Source organism: Microcaecilia unicolor, chromosome 13 (assembly GCF_901765095.1).
Source record: "Microcaecilia unicolor chromosome 13, aMicUni1.1, whole genome shotgun sequence".
Taxonomy (NCBI): Eukaryota; Metazoa; Chordata; class Amphibia; order Gymnophiona; family Siphonopidae; genus Microcaecilia; species Microcaecilia unicolor.
Genome location: NC_044043.1, coordinates 101,253,277 through 101,276,466, shown reverse-complemented (window position 1 = coordinate 101,276,466; position 23,190 = coordinate 101,253,277). Strand labels below are relative to the sequence as shown.

General features: G+C 43.0%; 1 protein-coding gene across 4 annotated transcripts in view; it reads right to left on the bottom strand.

Moving 5' to 3' along the window:
* UBR4 (ubiquitin protein ligase E3 component n-recognin 4) overlaps positions 1-23,190 on the bottom strand; it is a 314,627-nt gene that overhangs the window by 233,533 nt on the left and 57,904 nt on the right. For all 4 annotated transcript variants that reach the window (XM_030185684.1, XM_030185685.1, XM_030185686.1 and 1 more), the window contains exons 20-25: positions 18,180-18,312; positions 14,138-14,217; positions 12,423-12,551; positions 10,625-10,807; positions 3,831-3,953; positions 1,610-1,839 (exon numbers count right to left, since the gene is read on the bottom strand). In XM_030185684.1, coding sequence (XP_030041544.1) covers positions 1,610-1,839; positions 3,831-3,953; positions 10,625-10,807; positions 12,423-12,551; positions 14,138-14,217; positions 18,180-18,312 — 878 coding nt within the window. The remainder of the gene's footprint in view (positions 1-1,609; positions 1,840-3,830; positions 3,954-10,624; positions 10,808-12,422; positions 12,552-14,137; positions 14,218-18,179; positions 18,313-23,190) is intronic.

Here is a 23,190-nt window from a genome sequence, read left to right as displayed (position 1 = left end):
TGTCCTCATCACACAGCCCCCTATTCTGTGCAATTCATTTGTTGTTGTATTAGTAGTACTGTAATGCACGAAGGGATGCGAGGATGACAATGTAGCAGACTTACAAATTTCCCACAGCTGAACCAGACTATGCTCTGCTGAGGAACTGGCCCAAAGACCTATGGGAACTACATACCCCTGATCAATGTACAGGGTTATTGTTACCTTAAATATGGAATATTTACAAATAGAAATTTCATGTGTGAAGGAAAAAAGTTATCAGTGGGGTTATGTTATCATCCACACTGAACAGATTATGAAATGTTAACAGAAATCAGGAGAAACTACCAGATCTGGCTTCCTAATTCCTATCAACAATGATTCATCTATGAACACAACAGAATCGTGCAGATGCTATTCTGAAACCTTCAACACAGACAGGACCTGTGTAATAAGTGATGCCAATTCATCTCTCTGAGTTCTTCAAGGTCAATGGAAGTCCCCTCGAAAGGCTCCAAGGAGTTCTCCAATGCCAGAGACTCTACCTTCTCTTGGTCCTCTACCAGATCTCTCCTGGGTCTCTCTTCCCAAGACTTTACCTCAGAAGGAAGACCCCATACAAAAGCTCCTGACGCCAGGCACTTCTTTAAGCAGAAAGCCTGGTGCATCAAGAGAACAAACTCTGGTCAAAAGGTGGATCTAGACCATTAAATCAACTTAAGGTCTCCTGTCTCTGAGTGCTTAGCAGGCTTAATGCAGCTAGGCTCTCCACCTGGCCTTGAAAAAGGGCCTAAGTCAAGACAAATGGATGCAGTTCCTACCAAAACTGAATCCTGTCAGCCTGAGTTTCTTGTCTCACAAAGTCCCACCAAGGACAATGCTAACTGAAATTTGACCCTCGGAGGTCGGCAAACCTTCCCTGTACCACTCCTCTTTACAAGTGCAGCACCGGTCCATTGCACAGGGAATTCTGACTGTCACAGGCTGCAGAGCACCAGCTGAACTCAGCTTGACCAGACATGTTTCATGGTATCCTCACCTCCACCCCCACAGCCTCTGCTTCTCTTCTTCTACAGGTTTCTTTTTAAAATTAAAGACAAAAATAATAATAATAATAATAATAATAAACCAGGAACATCCATTTGTATATTGCTGACTGCACCAAAATCAACTCTTGGTCTTGAAGCTGGAAAGAGAAAAGAACAAACAGCAACCAAGAAAAAGGACCTCCTGCCCCAAATAAGAAGTGTGATGGGGAAGGTGTAGACTCCTGAGCCTCCTAGCCAGCACCAGTCAATTCATGTTCTCCAACTACAAGGGGACTTCCCAGCAGTAAAACTTCTGGTTAGATCAATCTCCAGACACAGGCTTGCACAGATATGTCTACCATCTGCTAGAGAGATGGACAAATATTGATTAGCCGTGGGTTGCATAGGATCCCATATAAAATGATGGAATCAAGCCAATGGTTCTCAATCTGCTGGCAGAAGAGCAGAAAGCCACAAATCTGGACTTCACCAGGAGGATGAGAAAAATCAGATTACACATGGGATAAATATCTACAAACATCCCAAGCTCTTTGCTACCTTAGCAAGCTACCTGCAAGTTGACAACTGAAAGGAAGATGTACCTGGTAAATGCAGCATAGCTGTCAATAAGCTGGAGTGCAGCTGGCAACAGGTTTTTGGTGATCTCTGATGGCACATGAGGATCTGTCTCTGCAGCCAGCTTAGAGAAATGCTCATCCAGTGACACCTGAACTTTGGAAATCACAGCATCCAATGTGTAAATAGACTTTAAGTTGGGTACTTGATGCAGCTGCAGGAAAGTGTAGAAATCAATTCCACAGAAAGAAGAAATCTTCACAAATAAAAAAAAAAAAAGGGACAATTTGTTAGATAGGAATAATGCTATAGCTACATGGACGAAAACAACAAAACATTAGGGTCAACTTTCATACTTGGTAGTTATAGTTATACAGCTATCTCTATATATAAAAGGCACCACCAACGTTCTAATGAAGCCTCAAGCCGGAACTCTGAGGCGGTCTAGATATCCGGTTTGCCCAGCAGTGTCTACCCCGCCCTCGCGTTACAACGTAATGACGTCGAGGGCGGAGCCGACACTGTTGGCCAAACCAGATATCATCTCCCCCTTTCGGCGGCCATTTCCACAGAGCGACTTGACGAAACGCAATCTCATCTCCCCCTCTCTGCGCCCATTTTGACGGAGCGCCATCGACGACCTGCAACACACGGATGAATAACATCGCCCCGCACAACGTCAGAGAGAGGGAGGGACACAGGCAGGCAGCCTGAACGTCGGAGGGAGCCAGCCTGCCTGCCTCAACGTCAGAGGAAGGGAGCCAGCTTGAACGTCACAGTGGGAGGGAGCGTAACGACCCTGAAAGGCAGGAGGGGGGCACTCGAACCTGAAGCTGGGAGGGGGGAAGAACAGGAAAAAGGGGAGGGGAGGGAAGACAGGGGGGAGGGCGGAAAAGGGCGGCAGACAGAGGAGCCATGATCCTGAAAGGCGTAGGGAGGGGGGGGCCCCGCGCCACACTTTCATTCTTTCTCATACACCCACTCTCACACAGACATTCTCACTCTGTCACACACACACACACTCTCGCACATTCACTCTGTCTCTCACACACTCATTGTCACACACACTCTCACAAACATACACACTACGATGGGGAAAAAGGCCAGGAGACGGAGGGGCCACAACCCTGAAAGGCGGAGGAGGTGGGGCCACGACCCTGAAAGACGGAGGGAGGGGTGGGGCCACGACCCTGAAGCTGGGAGGGGCGCTGGGAATAAACATGGGACGGGGAGGGAAAGGAAAGAGGGAGTGGGAAGGAGGGCGGCAGACGGAGGGGGGCCCTGCGGCACACACTCATTCTCTCTCTCACACACACACACTCTCACCCACACAGTCACACTCTGTCACACACACACACTCGCACATTCACTCTCTCTCTTACACACACTTTCTTAAACATACACACTACGATGAAAACCTTGCTAGCGCCCGTTTCATTGGTCTCAGAAACGGGCCTTTTTTACTAGTAGTTTAATAAATTGGCTATACCACCTAACTTTGGTATGCAAAGATATGTAAACTGAGTTTCTATATTAAACTGTAGAATGCCAGGAGAACGTGGCCACATTTGTACCAATGTACTTTTGCAGTTAAAGAAAGCACAAAGAACACTTGAGGCTGTCGGTCTCTCATCTGGACTACTGCTATCTCTCAAAACAGAACTGAACTACATTGCAACTGGTCCAGAATATAGCTGCTAAAATTATAAAACGGACAAAAAGTGGGATACAGCCATGCCACCACTAGTTGAGCTCCACTGGCTCCCAGAAGATTTAACAATATAAATTGCTCATTACGGTGCATGTTTGCATATGAGGATTAAGACCCAGAGTATATTTTTAATATGCTTTCCATTTATAGCCTAGCAAGACCTTCGAGATCCGAGGGCCAAATGTGATTAACCATACTGTGTAAGGAATTGCAAAGTCTCAGCCCTAGACAACAGATCTTAAAAGGTTGAGTCCCATTGCGTTGCCAAGGGAAATACATAATGAAAAGTCAGATCAGCATCTGAGATAAAGGACATGAGAACTTATTTTAAACGTTAGTAAGGCAATTTTAATGTTGTGTATTTGGTATGAACTGATACATGTAAATCGTTTCAATTTTTTTTTTTTTTTTTACAGAAGCAGGCTACAATTTATGATGTCCCCCCCTTCCCCCCAACTTAACTTCACTCACTTTTTAATTCAAAGTACCAGAGAGACACATGTTTAAAAATACTTCCCTCCCAAGCCCAGTATTACCTGTCTGGCAATGTACTCTTCAGCAATTTCCACATCGTATTTAACTGATTTGCATTTAGAGGAGGCAAGTTCAGTGACAGAGCTCGCATGCTCAGACTTCAATCCCTGCTTCACAAGGTGCTCCTATCAACAGACAGGGTCAATAATTACATTTGCTCAGCTCAAGGCTCTGGAGCTACATGTACTTCTTTTATAACAAGCCACTTATTATGAAAGCAAAGTAAAAGTCATTTATATTTATGTGAAAAGCAAAAATAGCTGAACATGGCTCTCAAAGGCTCACTATACTGTTAATTCAACTCAATGAATGACCACAAACGTAAACCACTAAATTGCACAGATTATCAAAAAAATTGCATTCTGAAGAGATTAAGGAGATTCCAGAACAAATAATGTAACTCAAAAAGTGTAACACCACACAAGCTAATGTTCCTCTTCTATGGCATAAAAGAGTGGGAAAATGTGAAACAAGGAACTGGAAATTTAGTCCCTAAAAAGCTGACATAAAACAAAGAGAAACAGACTAAAAGAATCCCTTGCAAATTCACAGCGAAAGAAACACAAGTCAGAGCTTACATGATGTCCAAAGTATAAAGAGTTTATTACAACATAAGCCATGGCGAAAAATTGTAAGCCACATTGAGCATATGGGAGCCTACTGGACGGCAGAAAAACAAGGGACCTTTATGGAAACCTAAGAAACCTATCTAAGGGAATTCATCGGGGAAGGGGCTCCACACCACAGAACATACATAGCACAATTTATAGAACATACATAGCACAATTTAACACATTAAAGCAGGGGTTCCCAAATCTATCCTGGGGAACCCCAGCTTGTCAGGTTTTCAGGATACACTCAATGAACATGCAGGGACAGATTTACCCAAGGAGGCAATGTATGCAAATCGATATTACGAATATTCACTGTGGATATCCTGAAAACCTGGTTAGCTGGAATTTCTCCCAGACAGGTTTGGGAATATCTGCATCAAAGAAATCAGGCTCCGAGAGGCCAAGGAGAAACCACCTAACATGGTACTACAAAACAATTATGATGTGCTGAGGACCGATATGATACATCTGTACTGCTCTGTGGAAAGAAAAAGACTGACTGGATCCCAGGCAACAGCAGCCGGTGAAAAGGAGAAATTAGATCTTACCTGCTAATTTGCTTTCCTTTAGTCCCTCCGGACCGGACCAGGATTGGACTGATGGGTTGTGCTCGCCTACCAGCAGGTGGAGACTGAGAAAAAACTCTGACTCTAGAGAGCCAATAGGAGCCCTGGCCATGTGACCTTAGCCTCAGTATTTTCTCAGTCTCCCAGCAGGTAGGAAGTGAGCCCATTAGTCTCTCTCCTTTTCTCTTTAGATATTACAGATATTTGTGATAATTCTTCTGTGCCTGGAATCTTATTTAGAGGCTTGACAGGGTTTCCTTTCTCTTCTTTCTTTGACAGCCTCGGGGGTGTTAAACTCGGGTGTCTCGAGTCCACCCCCCTTCCTCCCCATCTCCCTGGCTTAGCAGGGAAGGGCCGTCCCTTTCTCTGGAAAGGTGTACCGTCTTTGGGAGAGGCAGCCACTTTTAACAGGTAGCTGCTTTAAAAGAATTAAATCAAATAAAAGGAAATTCAAAGAAGCAGCCTTTCTTTCCCCAGACTTCTAACGAGCAGGCAGCTCCAGTGTTTTATTATGATTGAGGGGTTATAAAAAAAAAAAAAAACAGAAGAAAATAATTCAGTATCTGTGACTTTAAACAGCGATTTTTCTCGTCAGATTTAATTTCCTCCATTTTCTTGCGTTTTGGCGGCGGCGGCAGTTTAAACAAATGAAAAGAAAAAAAAAAAAGAAAGGTGCGAACCGCGTAAGCGCGGCCACCTGTTTTTTCCGATATGGCTTAAAAGTTCAAACAGCTGCTGTCGGTCAGCGTCGCGCAGTTCACGCAGCCGGAACGTGTAAATTTTGCTCTCCCTTCTAGGTTTCTTCGGGTCCGGTGCTGCCTCCGGTTTTTTCGGGGCCTTTTTCGCCGGCTGTTGTTTCTTCAACGTTCCACTGGGCTCCGCTTGTTCGGAGGTGTCGGGCGCGCTGTCGATTGCCACGGGGCCAGTGGCGCGAACAGCGGCCATTTTGTTTCTCCCTCCATCTTATCAGTCGGGGATCTCTCTGCTGAAGGTAAGGCTGCAGTTCATAGAGCAGTTCGGCTCCAAAATGTGTACACTTTTGTATGTGCTGAACGGCGTATTCTAAAATGCTCTTCACATCAGCAGGCAATATTTGGTTGAAAGGGGGCTCCTTTCATATATGGATATATAACAAGCTTTTCTTCTTTTAAATTTCTATGTATCACGGGGCTGTTAACACTAGTTTTTTCTGGTGCTCAGTCATTTTTCATTGCCTGGTGGAAAATCTACATCTTATCATAATATAATATCATAATTCATTTCAAGCATTTTCCTCAATAGCTGTAGTATTATACAGTGTTTTAAGAACTTTAGAAACTTTCTCTATAGGCATAGAGTAAATTTCTGTCTTTCTCATTCCCTGATGAATAGGACTACATTGTCTAAGAGTCAATTGATTGGTACTTTGCAATTCTGACCATAATATCTTAGTTCCTTTCAAGCATTTTACTCCATGCCTATGATGTTATATAGTGTTTTAAGAACTTAACAGACAATCACTCTCAATGGCTGTAGTGTTATACAGTGTTTTCTTTTTCCGGCTTTAAGAAGCCTTCTCTAGAGGCATACAGTATATTGTTCAGATGCCATGGGGATATATCAGCTCTTTCATATTCTCTGAGGGACAGTCCTGTCTACCAAGCTCCCAGTCACTCAGCTGCCTTAGCAGGCATGCTTTATTCATGTCTTCCCTTCTTTTCCAACTGCCTTGAAGCCTCTCATATTTCATTTTAGCTTTCTTCTGGTTTTTACAGGACATATGGTCACTTAGAGAATAAAGTCATCCTTTCACTTAAAGATAGTAGACGGTCCTCAAACCATCTACTCGTGTTTGTCTCTACTCTATCAGTTCAGCATTGGCAGATTATAAACATCCTGGTTTGGTCCAGTATGCCTATACATACCATCTGCTATCTCTTCCTCTTCCTTAGAGACCTGATGTTATATCAAGCTTTCTTGAATTCAGATACAGTCTTGTCTACACTGCCTTCACCAAGTGGCTGTGGCACAACTTCACTTTTTTCGTTACAGGTAATTTCCAAGTTTGTCCTTTTTCATTTTCATTCTATGCGCCTTCACTCCAGAGTGTTCTTTCAATTGGAAGGGGATTCACTCACTTCCTGTGTATTTATACCATAGGTACATAAGTATGGTTATGCTGGGTAAGGCCTAAAGTCCATCAAGTCCAGCATTCATATCTAATGGGCATAGGTACATAAGTTTTGCCATTCTGGGGAAGCTCAAATGTCCACCTTTCTACAGCCAGAACAGCATTAAAGAAAAAAAAAAAAAAAACCTCTCACGAGAATATCGAACAGAAATCTCTGCTCCAAAAGCAAGGCTTTGCAGTAATTCTGCAAACTAACGCATACAATATTTGCCATGGCTGTTCACCACTAGGAACACCGGGGACCCTGGGCCTAGGTTCGGTGTTTTAACCTGAAACAAGCTCAACATTCATATCTATTGGGTGTGAGTCTGGTACTACTACTACTACTTAACATTTCTAGAGCGCTACTAGGGTTACGCAGCGCTGTACAAATTAACAAAGAAGGACGTTCCCTGCTCAAAGGAGCTTACAATCTACATCTCAGTGAGGGAGGACGCATGACCGTGGTACGTGGATTAGTGGTATGTGGATTAGGGAGATCCAAGAAATTACAGGCCGGTGAATCAGACGTTCATACTGGGACAATTTTTTTCTGTCCGGAGCGTACTACCATAGCTGGTGGACTCCTATATTCAGAACTTTCTATATTCAGAACTTACCCAACTATGGAACGCCATAGAGATAGGGTTGGAGTTTGTAGCCCTATTTAACTGGTGTCCTTGGTCACCCTTCCTCTTCTCCTCAGGGTCCAGAGAATGGCTAGTTTTTTGCTTATGCATTAACCGGTCATTTTCAGCAGTACTCTCTCTTCCGTTCTTTTATAGATCTAAGAGGATGTTCATTGCGCTCTTAGGGTCATTTCATTCTTACCTAGACGACTGCCTAATTGGAGAAAGTCTTATCAGCAGAGTTCTCAGGTCACGCACCGGGTGTTGCATTTCTTACAGTCTCTAGGTTGGGTGGTGATTGTAGCCAGGCCTCTCATTTGATCTCTCATTTGATCTCTCATCAGATATCTCTGATTTTCTCTTTGTTTAGTCAGGTTGGCGCACAGTCTTTTGTCTCCTCTGCAAACATCCCAGTTTATATTTTTCTTGGTGACCTTGGGCCTTCGGCCATTTTCTCGCTCTATTCTGCAGAATGCAATTTTACTTTCTAATGCCCAAGAAGGAATTTTCCTTCATCCTATTGCGAATCTCAGGGTCATCAATCGCGCTATTTAAGTGTCATCTAGTTATCTCAAGAACCTTAGTTCTGTCATTGGGATGCTTCGTGCAGTACACTTTTTGGCAGAAGCTTGTTTTTATATATTTTTTTTCTGGGGGACCTCAGCAATTCGTTTTACCTTCGGGTGAATTTTGTTTTCCCTACTGACAAACAAGGCGGAGAGAGCTATGTTGGTCCTTGCCATGGCAATGGGTTATGTCATCCGCCAAGGAGGAGTTAAGAGTATACTCTTGAGTTTGTACTCATTTTTTCTTAGTTGTGTCACCCTGCGTTTAGGTGAATGGACTCTCATTTTTTCAGCCTTACTTCCTCACTGCGACACTTCAGGGCTATCTCTTTTTGCCTTCAGGCTCACGAACATTTCTTGCTTCTTCCGTTCAGCAACAGTCTTGACGGAGACAGGGACAGATGCCAACGTCCAGCAGGGGTTTTTCAACCTTCTTTATGCGTTTCTTCCATCATCTCACTAGGTGTTTACGCAGAACCAAGGCACCCTTCTACATCCGGACCCCCAGTCACTCAAACTTATGGCGTGGTTACTGGGTCTGCAACATCTTTGATATTTTCGCAGGAAGTACTTCAAGTTTTAATTGCTTCCAGACAGAAATCTACATTAAAGTCCTATGAATCAAAGTGGCGACGGTTCACTCTGTGGTACTCCTCTCGCCACTTCATTCCACAAACAGTATCCATTTTGCATGTTTTGGAATATCTTCTGCATCTTGCGAAATCTTGTCTGTCTTACTCATCCATTAGAGTTCATTTGGCAGCTCTATCAGTGATGCATGATACTGTTGACAACCGCACGCTTATGCAGCATCCACTGTCAAAGCGGTTTCTTAAAGGAGTCCTGCACCTGTACCTCCCGCTTCGTCCACCAGCTAGGTGAACTAGGTGAACAGACTCTTAAAGTTCTGTTTTCTAGTAGCCATAACTTTTTCTATAAAGTTTTCCTCTTCAAGCAGTATTTCCCAGTAGCCATTGCAGCAAGTAGATCTATGTGTGGAATACTTCTACAGTTGGTAACTTCTTTTCGGTCTGCTGTAGTTTAAAGTTTTCACCTTTCCCAATCGGTTTTTTCTTATTGGTTTTGTCCTTCTAGCCAGTAGGCGTAAAAGTTTTTCATTGTTTCTAACCCGCTATATCGCGAAGGATCAAGGAAATGAGAATGTCTATTTCTCTTCTCGCTGAGAGGGCAGTTCCACAGCGTATTACAACATATTCCACAACTTCAGAAGCGGGCTCTATTCTTACTACGGCGATTTTTGGTGCTCTCGGTGCACATTGGTAAGTTGGCAACTTAGTCCTAGTTTCATTTTATTTTGCTCATTGGGACACACTACATGTTAGTTGTCGCCAGGTGGTCTATGCAGCATGAACATTTCTCTGCAGTTTTCATAGGGTCCCTCCCTTCAGATTACTGCTTTGGTACTTCCCATCAGTCCAATCCTGGTCCGGTCCGGAGGGACGCTAAGGAAGGAGAAATTAGATCTTACCTGCTAATTTGCTTTCCTTTAGTCCCTCCGGACCGGACCAGGCCCCTCCCATGTTCTCTCTACTCTTTAGCTTCTTTTATTAAGTAGGAAGTGTATTCAGTAGGAAGTGTATTCATTCCTTTACGATTCGTGGAACAATACTATATATATACAGAACTTTACGTGGTCTATACCACATCTCTGGTGGTTGCTGGTGAGCTCAATTGCTGGAATCTATCTATAAAACAAGACTGACTGGATCCCAGGCAACAGCAGCCGGTGAAAACGAACATTGCTTTTTATAGTTTCTGGAAGAAGCTGGGCAATGTTCTAGCACGGGCTCCATTGGAGATGTCACTTATACTAAGAATTACATCCTGCTTGTTCTCAAAATCCCAGCAGCCTTTTCTGATGTATCAGTTTATGTCTCTGATAAAGTTCTGTCTGCTAAAAGGAAGGTAACTTAAGCTAACGTGATCACTGGCACAAGAGTTCATCTGATAGTGTGGTGACCATGCCAACACCACTGGTTTACTTTAGGCCTCTTATTAGGAAGGTCTAAACTAAAATTATTAGCTATTTAGTACTGGAATATCTTGGCCTATCCTTACTCTTCCTGTAACCTGACACAGAAACTACACAAATATCTGACCATTTAGTATCGTCTGTGTGTTTTTAGAAAATCTACGGATAGGTCAATTACACATTAACCAGCCACCAACTGCATAGTTGGCTTTGAATAATGGCCAAAACGCAGGAGATGAGGAAACCGAACGGACCACTAAACTTCTCCTTAACCCATACCTTTATCCACTGAATGTAAGCGTTAATGCGTAAGCGAGAAGACCAGCGCAGAGTATGCAGAATTTCACACTCGTTCATGTCCGGTGTGTTCATTTCCAGCTGGTTCATGTAACCCTTGGATGGAGGCAAAATGCCCAAAATCCTCCAAAGTATTAGGAAGTAGTACTGAAGTGCACAGGCTTCCTGAAAGAAAACAAGAAAAACAAAGATCAATCAATATTTGCACACAAGAAACTGAGGCATCAATTACTCAACTTGAAAGAGAGACAGCTGAGGGGAGATATGATAAAAGATCAATAAAAAAATTAAATATCTGTTTACTCTTTCAGAGAATAAGATAACTAGGGAACACACAGTGAAGTTAGTAAGCAGCACATTTAAAGTAAACATGAGAACATAATTTTCCCCCTCGATGAATAGTTAGGCATTAGTTGCAGGACAGTGTGGAAAAACAACTCTAGCAGTTGCTCTCTGAGGAAGCAGGGTACATGGGTCACCTCACACGTGGGCGATGTCATCAGACAGTTGAGAGCTTTCACTGTGCGTGCAAGTGTGCCTTTCCACCTGCCGCTGTTCTGCGGGATCTAGACAGTCAAGTTTCTACCTAACAGATTAAAACTCCAACAATGAAGAGGGAAGGAATGTGAGCTCATGTATCTTGCTGTCTCAGATTGCCACTTTTGCACTTTCTCCAATCACTAGCAGACACCCCGTGTGGTGAATACTCTCAAAAGACGTTTCCCTGAAGCTGAAAGCTGCTCCTGTGCACAATATAATCAGATGATGTCATCCATATGTCGGCATATTTGTACCCTGCTTGTCCTCAGAGAAAGGTTTGCAGAGATTCCTGGAGAAAGTCCATAACCCATTAAGGTGAACCTTGGATAAGTAGTTCTCGATGTTCTGGGATCCTGCCAGGTACTTGTGACCTGGAATGGCCACTAATGGAAACAAGATACTGGGCCTAACTTCTGGTCTGACCCAGTATGGTAATTCTCATCCTCTTCCTACCAAAGAGCAAAGTATTGAGGTTGCTGTGGGACTCTATTCAATATATGAGAAGAAGGATTAACCTGTTTACTAGACCAACACCCCATCAGTAACTAGCTTTCTCTCTTTGGCCAAGAAAAAAAATCAAAATATATGCGCCATAAACCCCAGATCCTACTAAAGGACACCTTTATTAAGGTAATCTTATGCCCCAGTAGTATCTTTTACAAGTATTATTAGGCAGTAATTATGAACACTATCATACTATTCCCTTAACACCTGGAATGTGAATATCAACAGTTATACTATTTAGTTTCCAGACTGAAAACAGGAACACTAGGTTTTATCAGTGTCATAAGTACATAAGTATTGCCATACTGGGACAGAACAAATGTCCATCAAGCCCAGCATCCCGTTTCCAACAGTGGCCAATCCAGGTCACAAATACCTGGCAAGATCCCAAAATAGGAAGCCGTCCAAGCCTTTTTTAAATCCCGCTAAGCTAACCACCTTTATCACATTCTCTAGCAACGAATTCCAGAGTTTAATTACACGTTGAGTGAAGAAAAGGTAGGTTTAACCTGAACAGTATATAAACACTATCCAGGCAAAAATATGCATTCTAAAATATGAACTCCAAACCCTTAAAAAATGTATTATATTCCTACTAGCATCCTTTTCTAGGCATTCAATTCCAGGCAAGAAAAATAACTGGCTTTCTATTAGGAATAAACAGATTTTATCAGCCTAATTTCATTGCCCCAGTTATAAAATGTTATGAACAGCTGCTAACAGCATTCAGAATTACCAATGGTGTGATGCTTTTGTTTTCCTTTCTTCGGAGGGTATCAAACTGAGATCCAGCGGATAGCAGAGAGGTCAGAGCAGCATAAAGGTCATCATAGTTCACAGCCCTTGAGAAAAGGACGTCACAAACCTATAAAAGAAAAAGAATCCATTCAGTCCAGCTTTCCTCACTCTACACAAAGGATCCTTAGTGGAAAAAGAAGGAACAAAGGAGATAAAAACAGTGGTATAACTGGGAACTGTGTTTCCTAATAAGAACTTGAATAATGTGTATGGAACAAATGTGAAAACCCTAAAAAGCAGTGATGTAATAGTATCAGGTACCCAAGGCAGCCAAGGTAACCTTCATGAATAGACCACAGTTAAAACCCAAATCCCAAACAGCATGAGAAGGTGATTTTGTGGTTTATTTTAACCTCACAGCCTCACTAATTTTGATGGCTGTGGGGATCACAAAACTTTGCGAGACATGGAAAACAGTTGCTGTTGGTTAAATTATTAGTTTATTAAAGAGCAAAGTTGAAGATGGAAAGGCCTGAAATAATCTACTAGTGCATGTAATGGAAGTAATCCCAGCAACCACTTTGGCTATACCAGGGAGAGATCTGGAGGACACTGGTAGGAAAAGGGGTTGAGAGTTCTTTATTTGCTATCATCTACAATGGGGTCAGATTCAATGTATACCCACTCGTTTGAGTGCAGATCAGCTATTGATAAGGAGCGGAGTCAGCATGCCATGGGAGGATAAGGGACACTTGAACTTGTTAGTCCCTCCCACAGCGATTAGGCACAGGTGGAATAGCACCATAGGTGCTGCCGGGGGCAGAGGAAAGGACGCAAAGCCATTTGCAACACAGTGTACACTGCTGGTACGGATGGTCAATGCCAACTTCTCAGAAAGCAGCACAGTGCCCGATATATCAGGGCTCCACTGCCACACCGGAGAGTAACAGAGTCAGCCAGTGCCCTTATAAAATACTATGATGCACGGTGAAGATTCAGGGCTGATAGAGCAGTGCCCAGCCCATTTGCAATCTGTCATTTAACTAAACTATAGGCATGGTGCCAGAAGATGCACAGGTCCCATCTGTAAATGACAGGACACAGTGTAGCAGCTCCTGTCTCCCGAGCACACATAACAATCAGGGCTAGAGAACATGTTGGCACCAACAATGCAGCTGGAGGATGTTGGAGCTGACAGTATCAGACCCAGACAGTGCCCTGGAAAATAGCTGAAGAGCATTAGGACCAAACAGAGCAGACCACACCAATACAGGGCTGAAGCAAGTGGACCATGCCAGTGCCACTGTGCTGCATTTTCATGGCAGGACACCGTAGCACATGGGCACTGCCTGATGCTCAATTTCTCTACACTTCAGGAGCAGATGAGAAGAGCAGCACGGAGCACATGTGACCAGGCAAAAACTTACTGTTTTATTGTATAGAGCAATAAAGATCACACCCAATTCTTCCTACTTCCCCAGGACCTAGTGAGTAAACCTGTCTACACTGTAGAACAGTACCCATACTCTTAACTGTTTACCCACGTTAAAGCCTATTTCAAACCTGTCCTCCAAATTTCCAAAAGTAAATCAATTAAAAATGACCTAACACATTTTATATGAGCAAGATATTCAGATTTTAACAAATAACGTATCCAGCAGAGACTTATTACAACAAAATTCTTCAACTTATGAAGCAGAGCAAAATCGGTACCATGTTGTCCAAGCGGTTCATGTCATCTTCAGATGCTTCTAGGGATAAGACGCTGTAGAAGCGAGGCTGCAGCACATTGTCTGTGGCACAAGAGCTAAAATTAGTTCAACGCACAGAATAACTGCGATCTTCAAGCTTGGCAAAGGCTACTAATATAAGGCATAACCTAGTGCTTGATCAAACGTATCCTGGTCTCACCCTGTCATTCCATGAAATCCGTTTACACTTACCTCAGGTGACCTCAGACTTCTACCTGTAATGTGTTTGTTCTAATGTGAAAAGCTATCTGAAGTGTAAAATACATGAAAACAAAGTAGGAATTATAGAAATGGCATAAGGAGGCATTCCATGGAAAACCTATGGACACTTTTGAATGTTTCCAAAGCAAATTACAAAGATGCTGAATTAAATATTGCAGCTGTCATCTTATTGCACATGACTATGTAAAATTAAAGTAAGTTATAGATAATAGCTTTTTACTGCATTAATTAAATCAAACTGGCGCCAGCTGTTCAGAGCTCTGCATTTCTTTACCAAGTCAGCAAAAGAACAACACTGACACAACAGACTTAAAGGGACATTTTGAAAGAGGAAAGGACTAAATAAGGACTCCCTCTCTCAGCTCCATCAAACACTGAACACCTGGACGTGTAAAGTCATCTCTGCCAACCCAGGCCTATTCATACAGAGAGCCTCAGGCCTAACACATAAACATGTTTGGCAATTTAGTTTCGCCTATTATTGTTTCAACTTTATATATTTATCAGCCTCCCTGTATGCTCAGATCAGCTACTTTAAATCTGAGATTCCATCTTTTAGACATAGAGTATAGATCCTCGATGTTCAAAGTTACCGGCCCAAAACTTTGAAATAGCCTTCCAGTTACCTAGTGATGTGTTTAAACTTGTGCTCAGTTACCTTGAGATGTATACAAATTTGTGTTCCGTTTAGGCATGATCTGAAGACTTTATTATTTCAGCAAGCATTCGGCTGTTAATTCAAAGCATAATATACTAAGACTAGTGGAACCCAGCCCATTTCCTCAACAATGAAACAGGCCTAGAAAGGCTCTCTTGTAAGCGATTTTTTCGTCTCTCCCCTGCCCTCCCTGTCCAGCGATTCCTCCCTTCCCTCCCCTCCCATCCCCTCCATGTCCAGCGATTCTTCCCTTCCCTCCATGTCCAGCGATTCTCCTCTTCCCTGCCCTCCCATCCGTGTCTCGCGATTCTCTTCTCTTCTGTCCTCTCCTCCCATCCATGTCCATAGATTCTGCTTTGCTCTGCCCTGCCCTCCCCGTGATGTGACGAGATTCTCTCTTCCTTTGTACCTCATCGTTTTCTGGCCTGGCTGGCTTCCCTTCTGTTGGTTAACATCCTGACGTCAGCTCGCCTCCAGCGTTCCCTTCCCTCTCACTTCATTACGTTTTGACGCAAGGGCGGGGCAGTGAGAGGGAATGGAACGCTGGAAGCTGGCTGACGTCATGAGATGTTACGAACCCAGGCAGCCAGACAGCGATGGAACGATAGAGGTGCAAATTATTATATAGGATGTGCCTTTGAAAAAAAAACATACTAGTGATCTGGCTAATTTGACCTAAAGTTATTTTTTCAGATTTTTACTTTTAAGTTACATTTTACAGTGGTGGAAATAAGTATTTGATCCCTTGCTGATTTTGTAAGTTTGCCCACTGACAAAGACATGAGCAGCCCATAATTGAAGGGTAGGTTATTGGTAACAGTGAGAGATAGCACATCACAAATTAAATCCGGAAAATCACATTGTGGAAAGTATATGAATTTATTTGCATTCTGCAGAGGGAAATAAGTATTTGATCCCCCACCAACCAGTAAGAGATCTGGCCCCTACAGACCAGGTAGATGCTCCAAATCAACTCGTTACCTGCATGACAGACAGCTGTCGGCAATGGTCACCTGTATGAAAGACACCTGTCCACAGACTCAGTGAATCAGTCAGACTCTAACCTCTACAAAATGGCCAAGAGCAAGGAGCTGTCTAAGGATGTCAGGGACAAGATCATACACCTGCACAAGGCTGGAATGGGCTACAAAACCATCAGTAAGACGCTGGGCGAGAAGGAGACAACTGTTGGTGCCATAGTAAGAAAATGGAAGAAGTACAAAATGACTGTCAATCGACAAAGATCTGGGGCTCCACGCAAAATCTCACCTCGTGGGGTATCCTTGATCATGAGGAAGGTTAGAAATCAGCCTACAACTACAAGGGGGGAACTTGTCAATGATCTCAAGGCAGCTGGGACCACTGTCACCACGAAAACCATTGGTAACACATTACGACATAACGGATTGCAATCCTGCAGTGCCCGCAAGGTCCCCCTGCTCCGGAAGGCACATGTGACGGCCCGTCTGAAGTTTGCCAGTGAACACCTGGATGATGCCGAGAGTGATTGGGAGAAGGTGCTGTGGTCAGATGAGACAAAAATTGAGCTCTTTGGCATGAACTCAACTCGCCGTGTTTGGAGGAAGAGAAATGCTGCCTATGACCCAAAGAACACCGTCCCCACTGTCAAGCATGGAGGTGGAAATGTTATGTTTTGGGGGTGTTTCTCTGCTAAGGGCACAGGACTACTTCACCGCATCAATGGGAGAATGGATGGGGCCATGTACCGTACAATTCTGAGTGACAACCTCCTTCCCTCCGCCAGGGCCTTAAAAATGGGTCGTGGCTGGGTCTTCCAGCACGACAATGACCCAAAACATACAGCCAAGGCAACAAAGGAGTGGCTCAGGAAGAAGCACATTAGGGTCATGGAGTGGCCTAGCCAGTCACCAGACCTTAATCCCATTGAAAACTTATGGAGGGAGCTGAAGCTGCGAGTTGCCAAGCGACAGCCCAGAACTCTTAATGATTTAGAGATGATCTGCAAAGAGGAGTGGACCAAAATTCCTCCTGACATGTGTGCAAACCTCATCATCAACTACAGAAGACTTCTGACCGCTGTGCTTGCCAACAAGGGTTTTGCCACCAAGTATTAGGTCTTGTTTGCCAGAGGGATTAAATACTTATTTCCCTCTGCAGAATGCAAATAAATTCATATACTTTCCACAATGTGATTTTCCGGATTTAATTTGTGATGTGCTATCTCTCACTGTTACCAATAACCTACCCTTCAATTATGGGCTGCTCATGTCTTTGTCAGTGGGCAAACTTACAAAATCAGCAAGGGATCAAATACTTATTTCCACCACTGTATGTCTGTTGAAATTGTATTTGTTTAATTTATTTTGTATGTTTATTTGTACACTGCCAAGTACGAAGGGATTGTACGGTTTATAAATATTTTAAATAAATATTACTACTGCTATTAGTACAAATACAGCAAAATAGAAAAGCATAGGCAAAGACCATATGGCCTATCCAGTCTGCCCATCCATACCATCTACTCTCCCTATTACGCCCTTAGAAATTCTATGTAATTGTCTCAAGCTCTCTTTGAACTCAGATACTGTTTTTGTCTCCACCACATCCACCATTTTAGAATTCTAAAATACAGATTTATATACATATTTAGTGATAGTATTTGTTGAACTCTACAACTCTATCCATAGAGGACGTATAACCCACTGAACGCTTTTAGCACACTACTATGATCCTAACACCTGTAAACCATATAAACCAAAGCTCAGTGTATTTATATTGTAACCAGACCAAGCTGGCCCGAGAGTAACCCTTATCTGTTCTACTTTTCAAAATGAATGTCCATCATCTCAATGAGAGAAAGAAGTTTGAAGGCCCAAAAGTAATACCACCATTACTGTCCACTGGGAAGGCAGAAGGGATGGGCAAGAGATGGTGGAAAAGTGCTTCTAAGACCACCTGAAGAAAAGAGGTCAGAGCAAGAGGTGGGAGATTTCCACATGGTACGGGCAGGACATAAACCTCTGAGCTACAACAGTATGTTGAATAAGGCCAGCTGTCATTTCTGCTGGATCAGAATACAACTACCAGCCAGTCCCTTAACCATATTAATCACCCACCTAAGCCATGTTTCCCCACCTCTCACCTGCTGAGCAATGTTTTGTCCAGTTTTCTTCCACCTCTTTAAAGCCGTAATAAAGAGGTGCTGAGGTTCGCCGTCCACTCTCTTGGGACCCACCCGTACTACCCATGGGAGGAGTTAGCAGATTATACTGTACCTGTGCAAGATAAATCACATCATACTTAGCAAGTGTGTACTTATCAGAAAAGGATTTGTGCTTTAAATAAGAGTTTACATGAAATCAAGATCAAACAAGTTGTAGGTGATGCATTTTGATTCAACCCCAAGGTAACTGAACTCAAAAAATCCCACGAGAGCAGTAGCAACACACCAAAAAGTGGGAAACGAAGGAAGGCTGGAAAAAAACCACAGGATCAACAGATAAAATGTATTACTGTGATGTATATAGAACAATGCACAATACCATAAAATCAACACTCAAGACTCTTAGGAGAAGTATTTCCTTTAAAATTGTAAGTTGATTTATTATGTTTCTTGTAATTTCCGCTACATTTATGTTGATATGTAAATGTAAAAATGATATAAACTATTAAAAAAATTAAAAAAATCAATACTCAAGACTCGGCACGGAACCGTATTTCGGAACAGCCTACTTCAAGAGTCTGATGATATGGAAAGATCGTGCGGCTGAGTAGATAAAATGGTCTTTAAAAAGACCGTGCGTACATGATTGATGCACTATACAAAACACATATAGCAATGCAGAGCCAAAAAAATTCCAAAAGGGTGCAAAAGCCTGGTGAACGGTTGATCCTGTGCTTTGTCCAGCCTTCCTTCGTTCCCCACTTTTTGGTGTTTTGATCCAACCAGACACATTTGTAACTCTCAAGACCTATTCTTCTCTTTATAAAGTCAATATTTAATAGGATAGGACTGACCTTGGCCTCATTGTGTCAATTCTGAAACATGTGAAAAGGAAAACCGCCAAACTACAGCTTCATAAACATCTTGAATACAATTTAACATTAACATTTTCTCAGATCTGATCAAGATGCACTCCAAGAAAGGAGGTTGTGTATCTAAAAAATTACTTGTCCTCCCATTTTATCATATTGGCTATTTTTAATTTATTTAATTCATTTATTATGTTTTATTTACTGCCTTTTTTAAGGAATTCACTTAAGGAGGTGTACAGTAAGAATAGATCAAACGTGAGCAATAGACAACTGTAGCAGTAAAAATATTCAAGTAACAATACAAAGTATGGCATAGTATACAACTTACAATGTCAATATAATACGTAATAGAACATTTTAACTGACAGTGAAGGGTATAAGCAAAGAGAATAAGAACAGTTAGAAAATAAGGTGACTAATTTAAAGAAAGTTGCACATGAGGTTAGAGAGATGGTTAAATATTATCTCCGCTTTCCTGACTACTCTACCAGCTTCTATATTGTTCCCTGTCTTCCTCTACCTGTGAACTTTTGTAGATTATAAAGGCTAACCTCTTTTTCTTTACTTTTTCAGCTACTTTAAGATGACTCTCTTTCCTAAGTGGCTGTATGTTTTTCAAATACTTCCCTTGACACTTAAAACAGAAAGATGCTGTATCTTGGAAAGGCTGACGTCCCGGTTGCTGTTTCGGTATCTATGCAGAACCAGGCAACAGGGAGGCCTAGGGTTGCCGGATATGTCAACATATATACAAGCTTGCCATCTTTGTCATCTCCGTGACTGGGTGCTGGATGTTGACTGATTCACTCCGGTGGCGGTGGAAAGGGAGTGGGTTACCCCTTTCCATCTCAATTTTCTACTGCATGCTCCAGGGCCATTCTTCCACTCCCCCTACGAAACAGTGTGCTGATCAGACCACTAAGGATACTCTGGCGGAAGCTATCGTACTATATGAGGTTCCCTGAGCAATGTACAGATCTCTTGCCCATTGTCGGGAACCCGACTTTCTCCTGGGATGGGGGGACCACCTTTTAGTTTTTGAGCCACTTCAGGTTTTCTCTACTTCACCATGTGATGCGGGAGGATGGGTCTTTCAAGCCTTTGGGAGAATTAGCGGGAGGAGTAGAGGATCGAGGCCTGAGTCATTTCACATATCATCAGCTGACTCATTTTGCTACCTCGTTGCACAGGATGGGTCTTGTTGGGGGCATGGCTACTCACTTGCCTTTTTTTTTTTTTTTTTATTTAAGTTTGACCTTCCTGATCCCCTCTCCCTATCTGAGCTCCATAGGGCTTTCCAGGATTTGCTCCCTCAGGTGAACTATTCTGTGGAGACCCTAAACTGTAACATAACAACATAGTAGATGACTGCAGAAAAAGACCTGCATGGTCCATCTAGTCTGCCCAACAAGCTAAACTCATATGTGCTACTTCTTGTGTATACCTTACCTTGATTTGTATCTGCCATTTTCAGGACAAATCAAGGTAAGGTATACACAAGAAGTAGCACATATGAGTTTATCTTGTTGGGCAGACTAGATGGACCATGCAGGTCTTTTTCTGCAGTCATCTACTATGTTACAATATTACAGTTTAGGGTCTCCACAGAATAGTTCACCTGAGGGAGCAAATCCTGGAAAGCCCTATGGAGCTCAGATAGGGAGAGGGGATCAGGAAGGTCAAACTTAAAAAAAAAAAAAAAAAAGACAAGACAAGTGAGTAGCCATGCCCCCAACAAGACCCATCCTGTGCAACGAGGTAGCAAAATGAGTCAGGTGAACTATTCTGTGGAGACCCTAAACTGGTTTTGGAAGTTGGATGTAGGGTTCGAGAACTCAGATTTTAATACCTTGCTGGACCGTGAACCAATGATTAGCTGCAGTGCAGTGCTTCAGGAATGTCACTTTCGAGTACTTACTCGAGCATATTTCTCCCCTGATCGTGCCTGACATGCTGGGCTTCTGATGATCTCCTCCTGTCCGAAATGTCGGACCACAGTAGGCACTATGGCTCATGTTTTTTTGGAGTTGTCAAGCTTACAAGCCTTCTGGTCTCAAATAACCCGTTATCTTAGCAGATTATTGAGGAGAGTCATCCGTCTTACCCTGACCAGTATGTTATTTGGGCGATTTTTGGCCCTTGGGCCTCTATACAAGGTTACCCAGCCTTTTTTTAGCCAAGGCTAGTGTTTTAGGCTGGAAGTGTATTTTACAATACTGGACCTCTGAGTCTCCCCCAATGTTTTGGCACTGGAGAAATGCACTTCACTCTTATATGACATTGGAGGCTCTGCCTGCTAAAGGTTCTGCTAAATGCAAAAAGAGATTTCTTGACATTTTGGAATCTTATCTACAATCCTAACCCTATAGAGCTCGTAGCTTGATTGTTAATTGGCCGTACTGTTGCTCCTATGGCTCCTCTATGGTAGTTGGTTCCGAGAAAAGCTGGGGGGGGGGGGGGGGGGAAGGATAGGTTGGGGGGTAAGGATAGGTTGAGAGGGAAGGAAGGGTGGGAATGGGATTTATGATAACCCTGTGGTTTACAGCTATGTTTTGTTTGGTACCTTTCTTCATGTTACTCTACTTACTGAGGGATATAAGGACAGTTGGGCGATGTTTCCTTTTCTGAATATGGTTGGTCCCTTGCATATATTATATGCCCATGATGTTCATGTCTGATATTGACTGCTAAACATCTGATTGATACTAGGTGGGGTGGAAGGATAAGGATAGGGTGAGAAGGAGAGGGGAACTGTTCCAAATGATTGATGATGGCCCATACTTATCCTGTTCTGTTCATGGATATTTAGGTAGTTGATTCTTTGTATACTCTGAATGTTGGTGTTCATTCTGTTGCGTCATCAATAAAAAAGTTGAAACATAAATAAACTGATCAGCACCGATCTCAGTTCATACCATCCCACTACTGTGAAACCTAGATAGCAAAAATTGCATTCTTTTATACAAAGTCTCAGTAGTAAAACAGACCAGCAGAAGTCCAGATGATGAAGGCTGGAAGGAGCACTCCACTTGCCCAGAAAGTTTTTCTACCGGGCTCTAGGAGAGTAGATCTGATCTGGCACTGTCAAGAATGGCAACACTCCCGTATAGGACTGACTAGATATGGCTTGTACATGGAGAAGGGCTATGCATACCTTAAAAACGATACACAAGTTCTCAGCTCTGGGAAGATTGTTCTATGCTGGTGCTGTGCACCAACATCAGCCATGTATGTATCTGCTTAAATCTGGCTGATACACACAGAATGGTTTTGTTGCTTATTTTTATTGCTGGGCAGACTTATACGGTCTGTCCCAGAGCCAGTGGTGAGAGGCGGGGCTGGTGGTTGGGAGGCGGGGATAGTGCTGGACAGACTTATACGGTCTGTGCCCTGAAGAGGACAGGTACAAATCAAAGTAGGGTATACACAAAAAGTAGCACATATGAGTTTATCTTGTTGGGCAGACTGGATGGACCATGCAAGTCTTTTTCTGCCGTCATTTACTATGTCACTATGTTACTATGTTTACAGTTGTTGAAAAAAGATCTGAAGAAGCTAGAAGAATGGTCTAACGTTTGGCAATTAAAATTCAATGCGAAGAAATGCAAAGTGATGCACTTAGGGAGTAGAAATCCAAGGGAGACGTATGTGTTAGGCGGGGAGAGTCTGATAGGCACGGACGGGGAGAGGGATCTTGGGGTGATAGTATCTGAGGACCTGAAGGCGACGAAATAGTGCGACAAGGTGGTGGCCGTAGCTAGAAGGTTGCTAGGCTGTATAGAGAGAGGAGTGACCAGCAGAAGAAAGGAGGTTTTAATGCCCCTGTATAAGACGTTGGTGAGGCCCCACCTGGAGTATTGTGTTCAGTTTTGGAGGCCGTATCTTGCGAAGGATGTTAAAAAAATGGAAGCGGTGCAAAGAAAAGCTACGAGGATGGTATGGGATTTACGTTCCAAGACGTATGAAGAGAGGCTTGCTGACCTGAACATGTACACCCTGGAGGAAAGGAGGAACAGGGGTGATATGATACAGACGTTCAAATATTTGAATGGTATTAATCCGCAAACGAATCTTTTCCGGAGATGGGAAGGCGGTAGAACGAGAGGACATGAAATGAG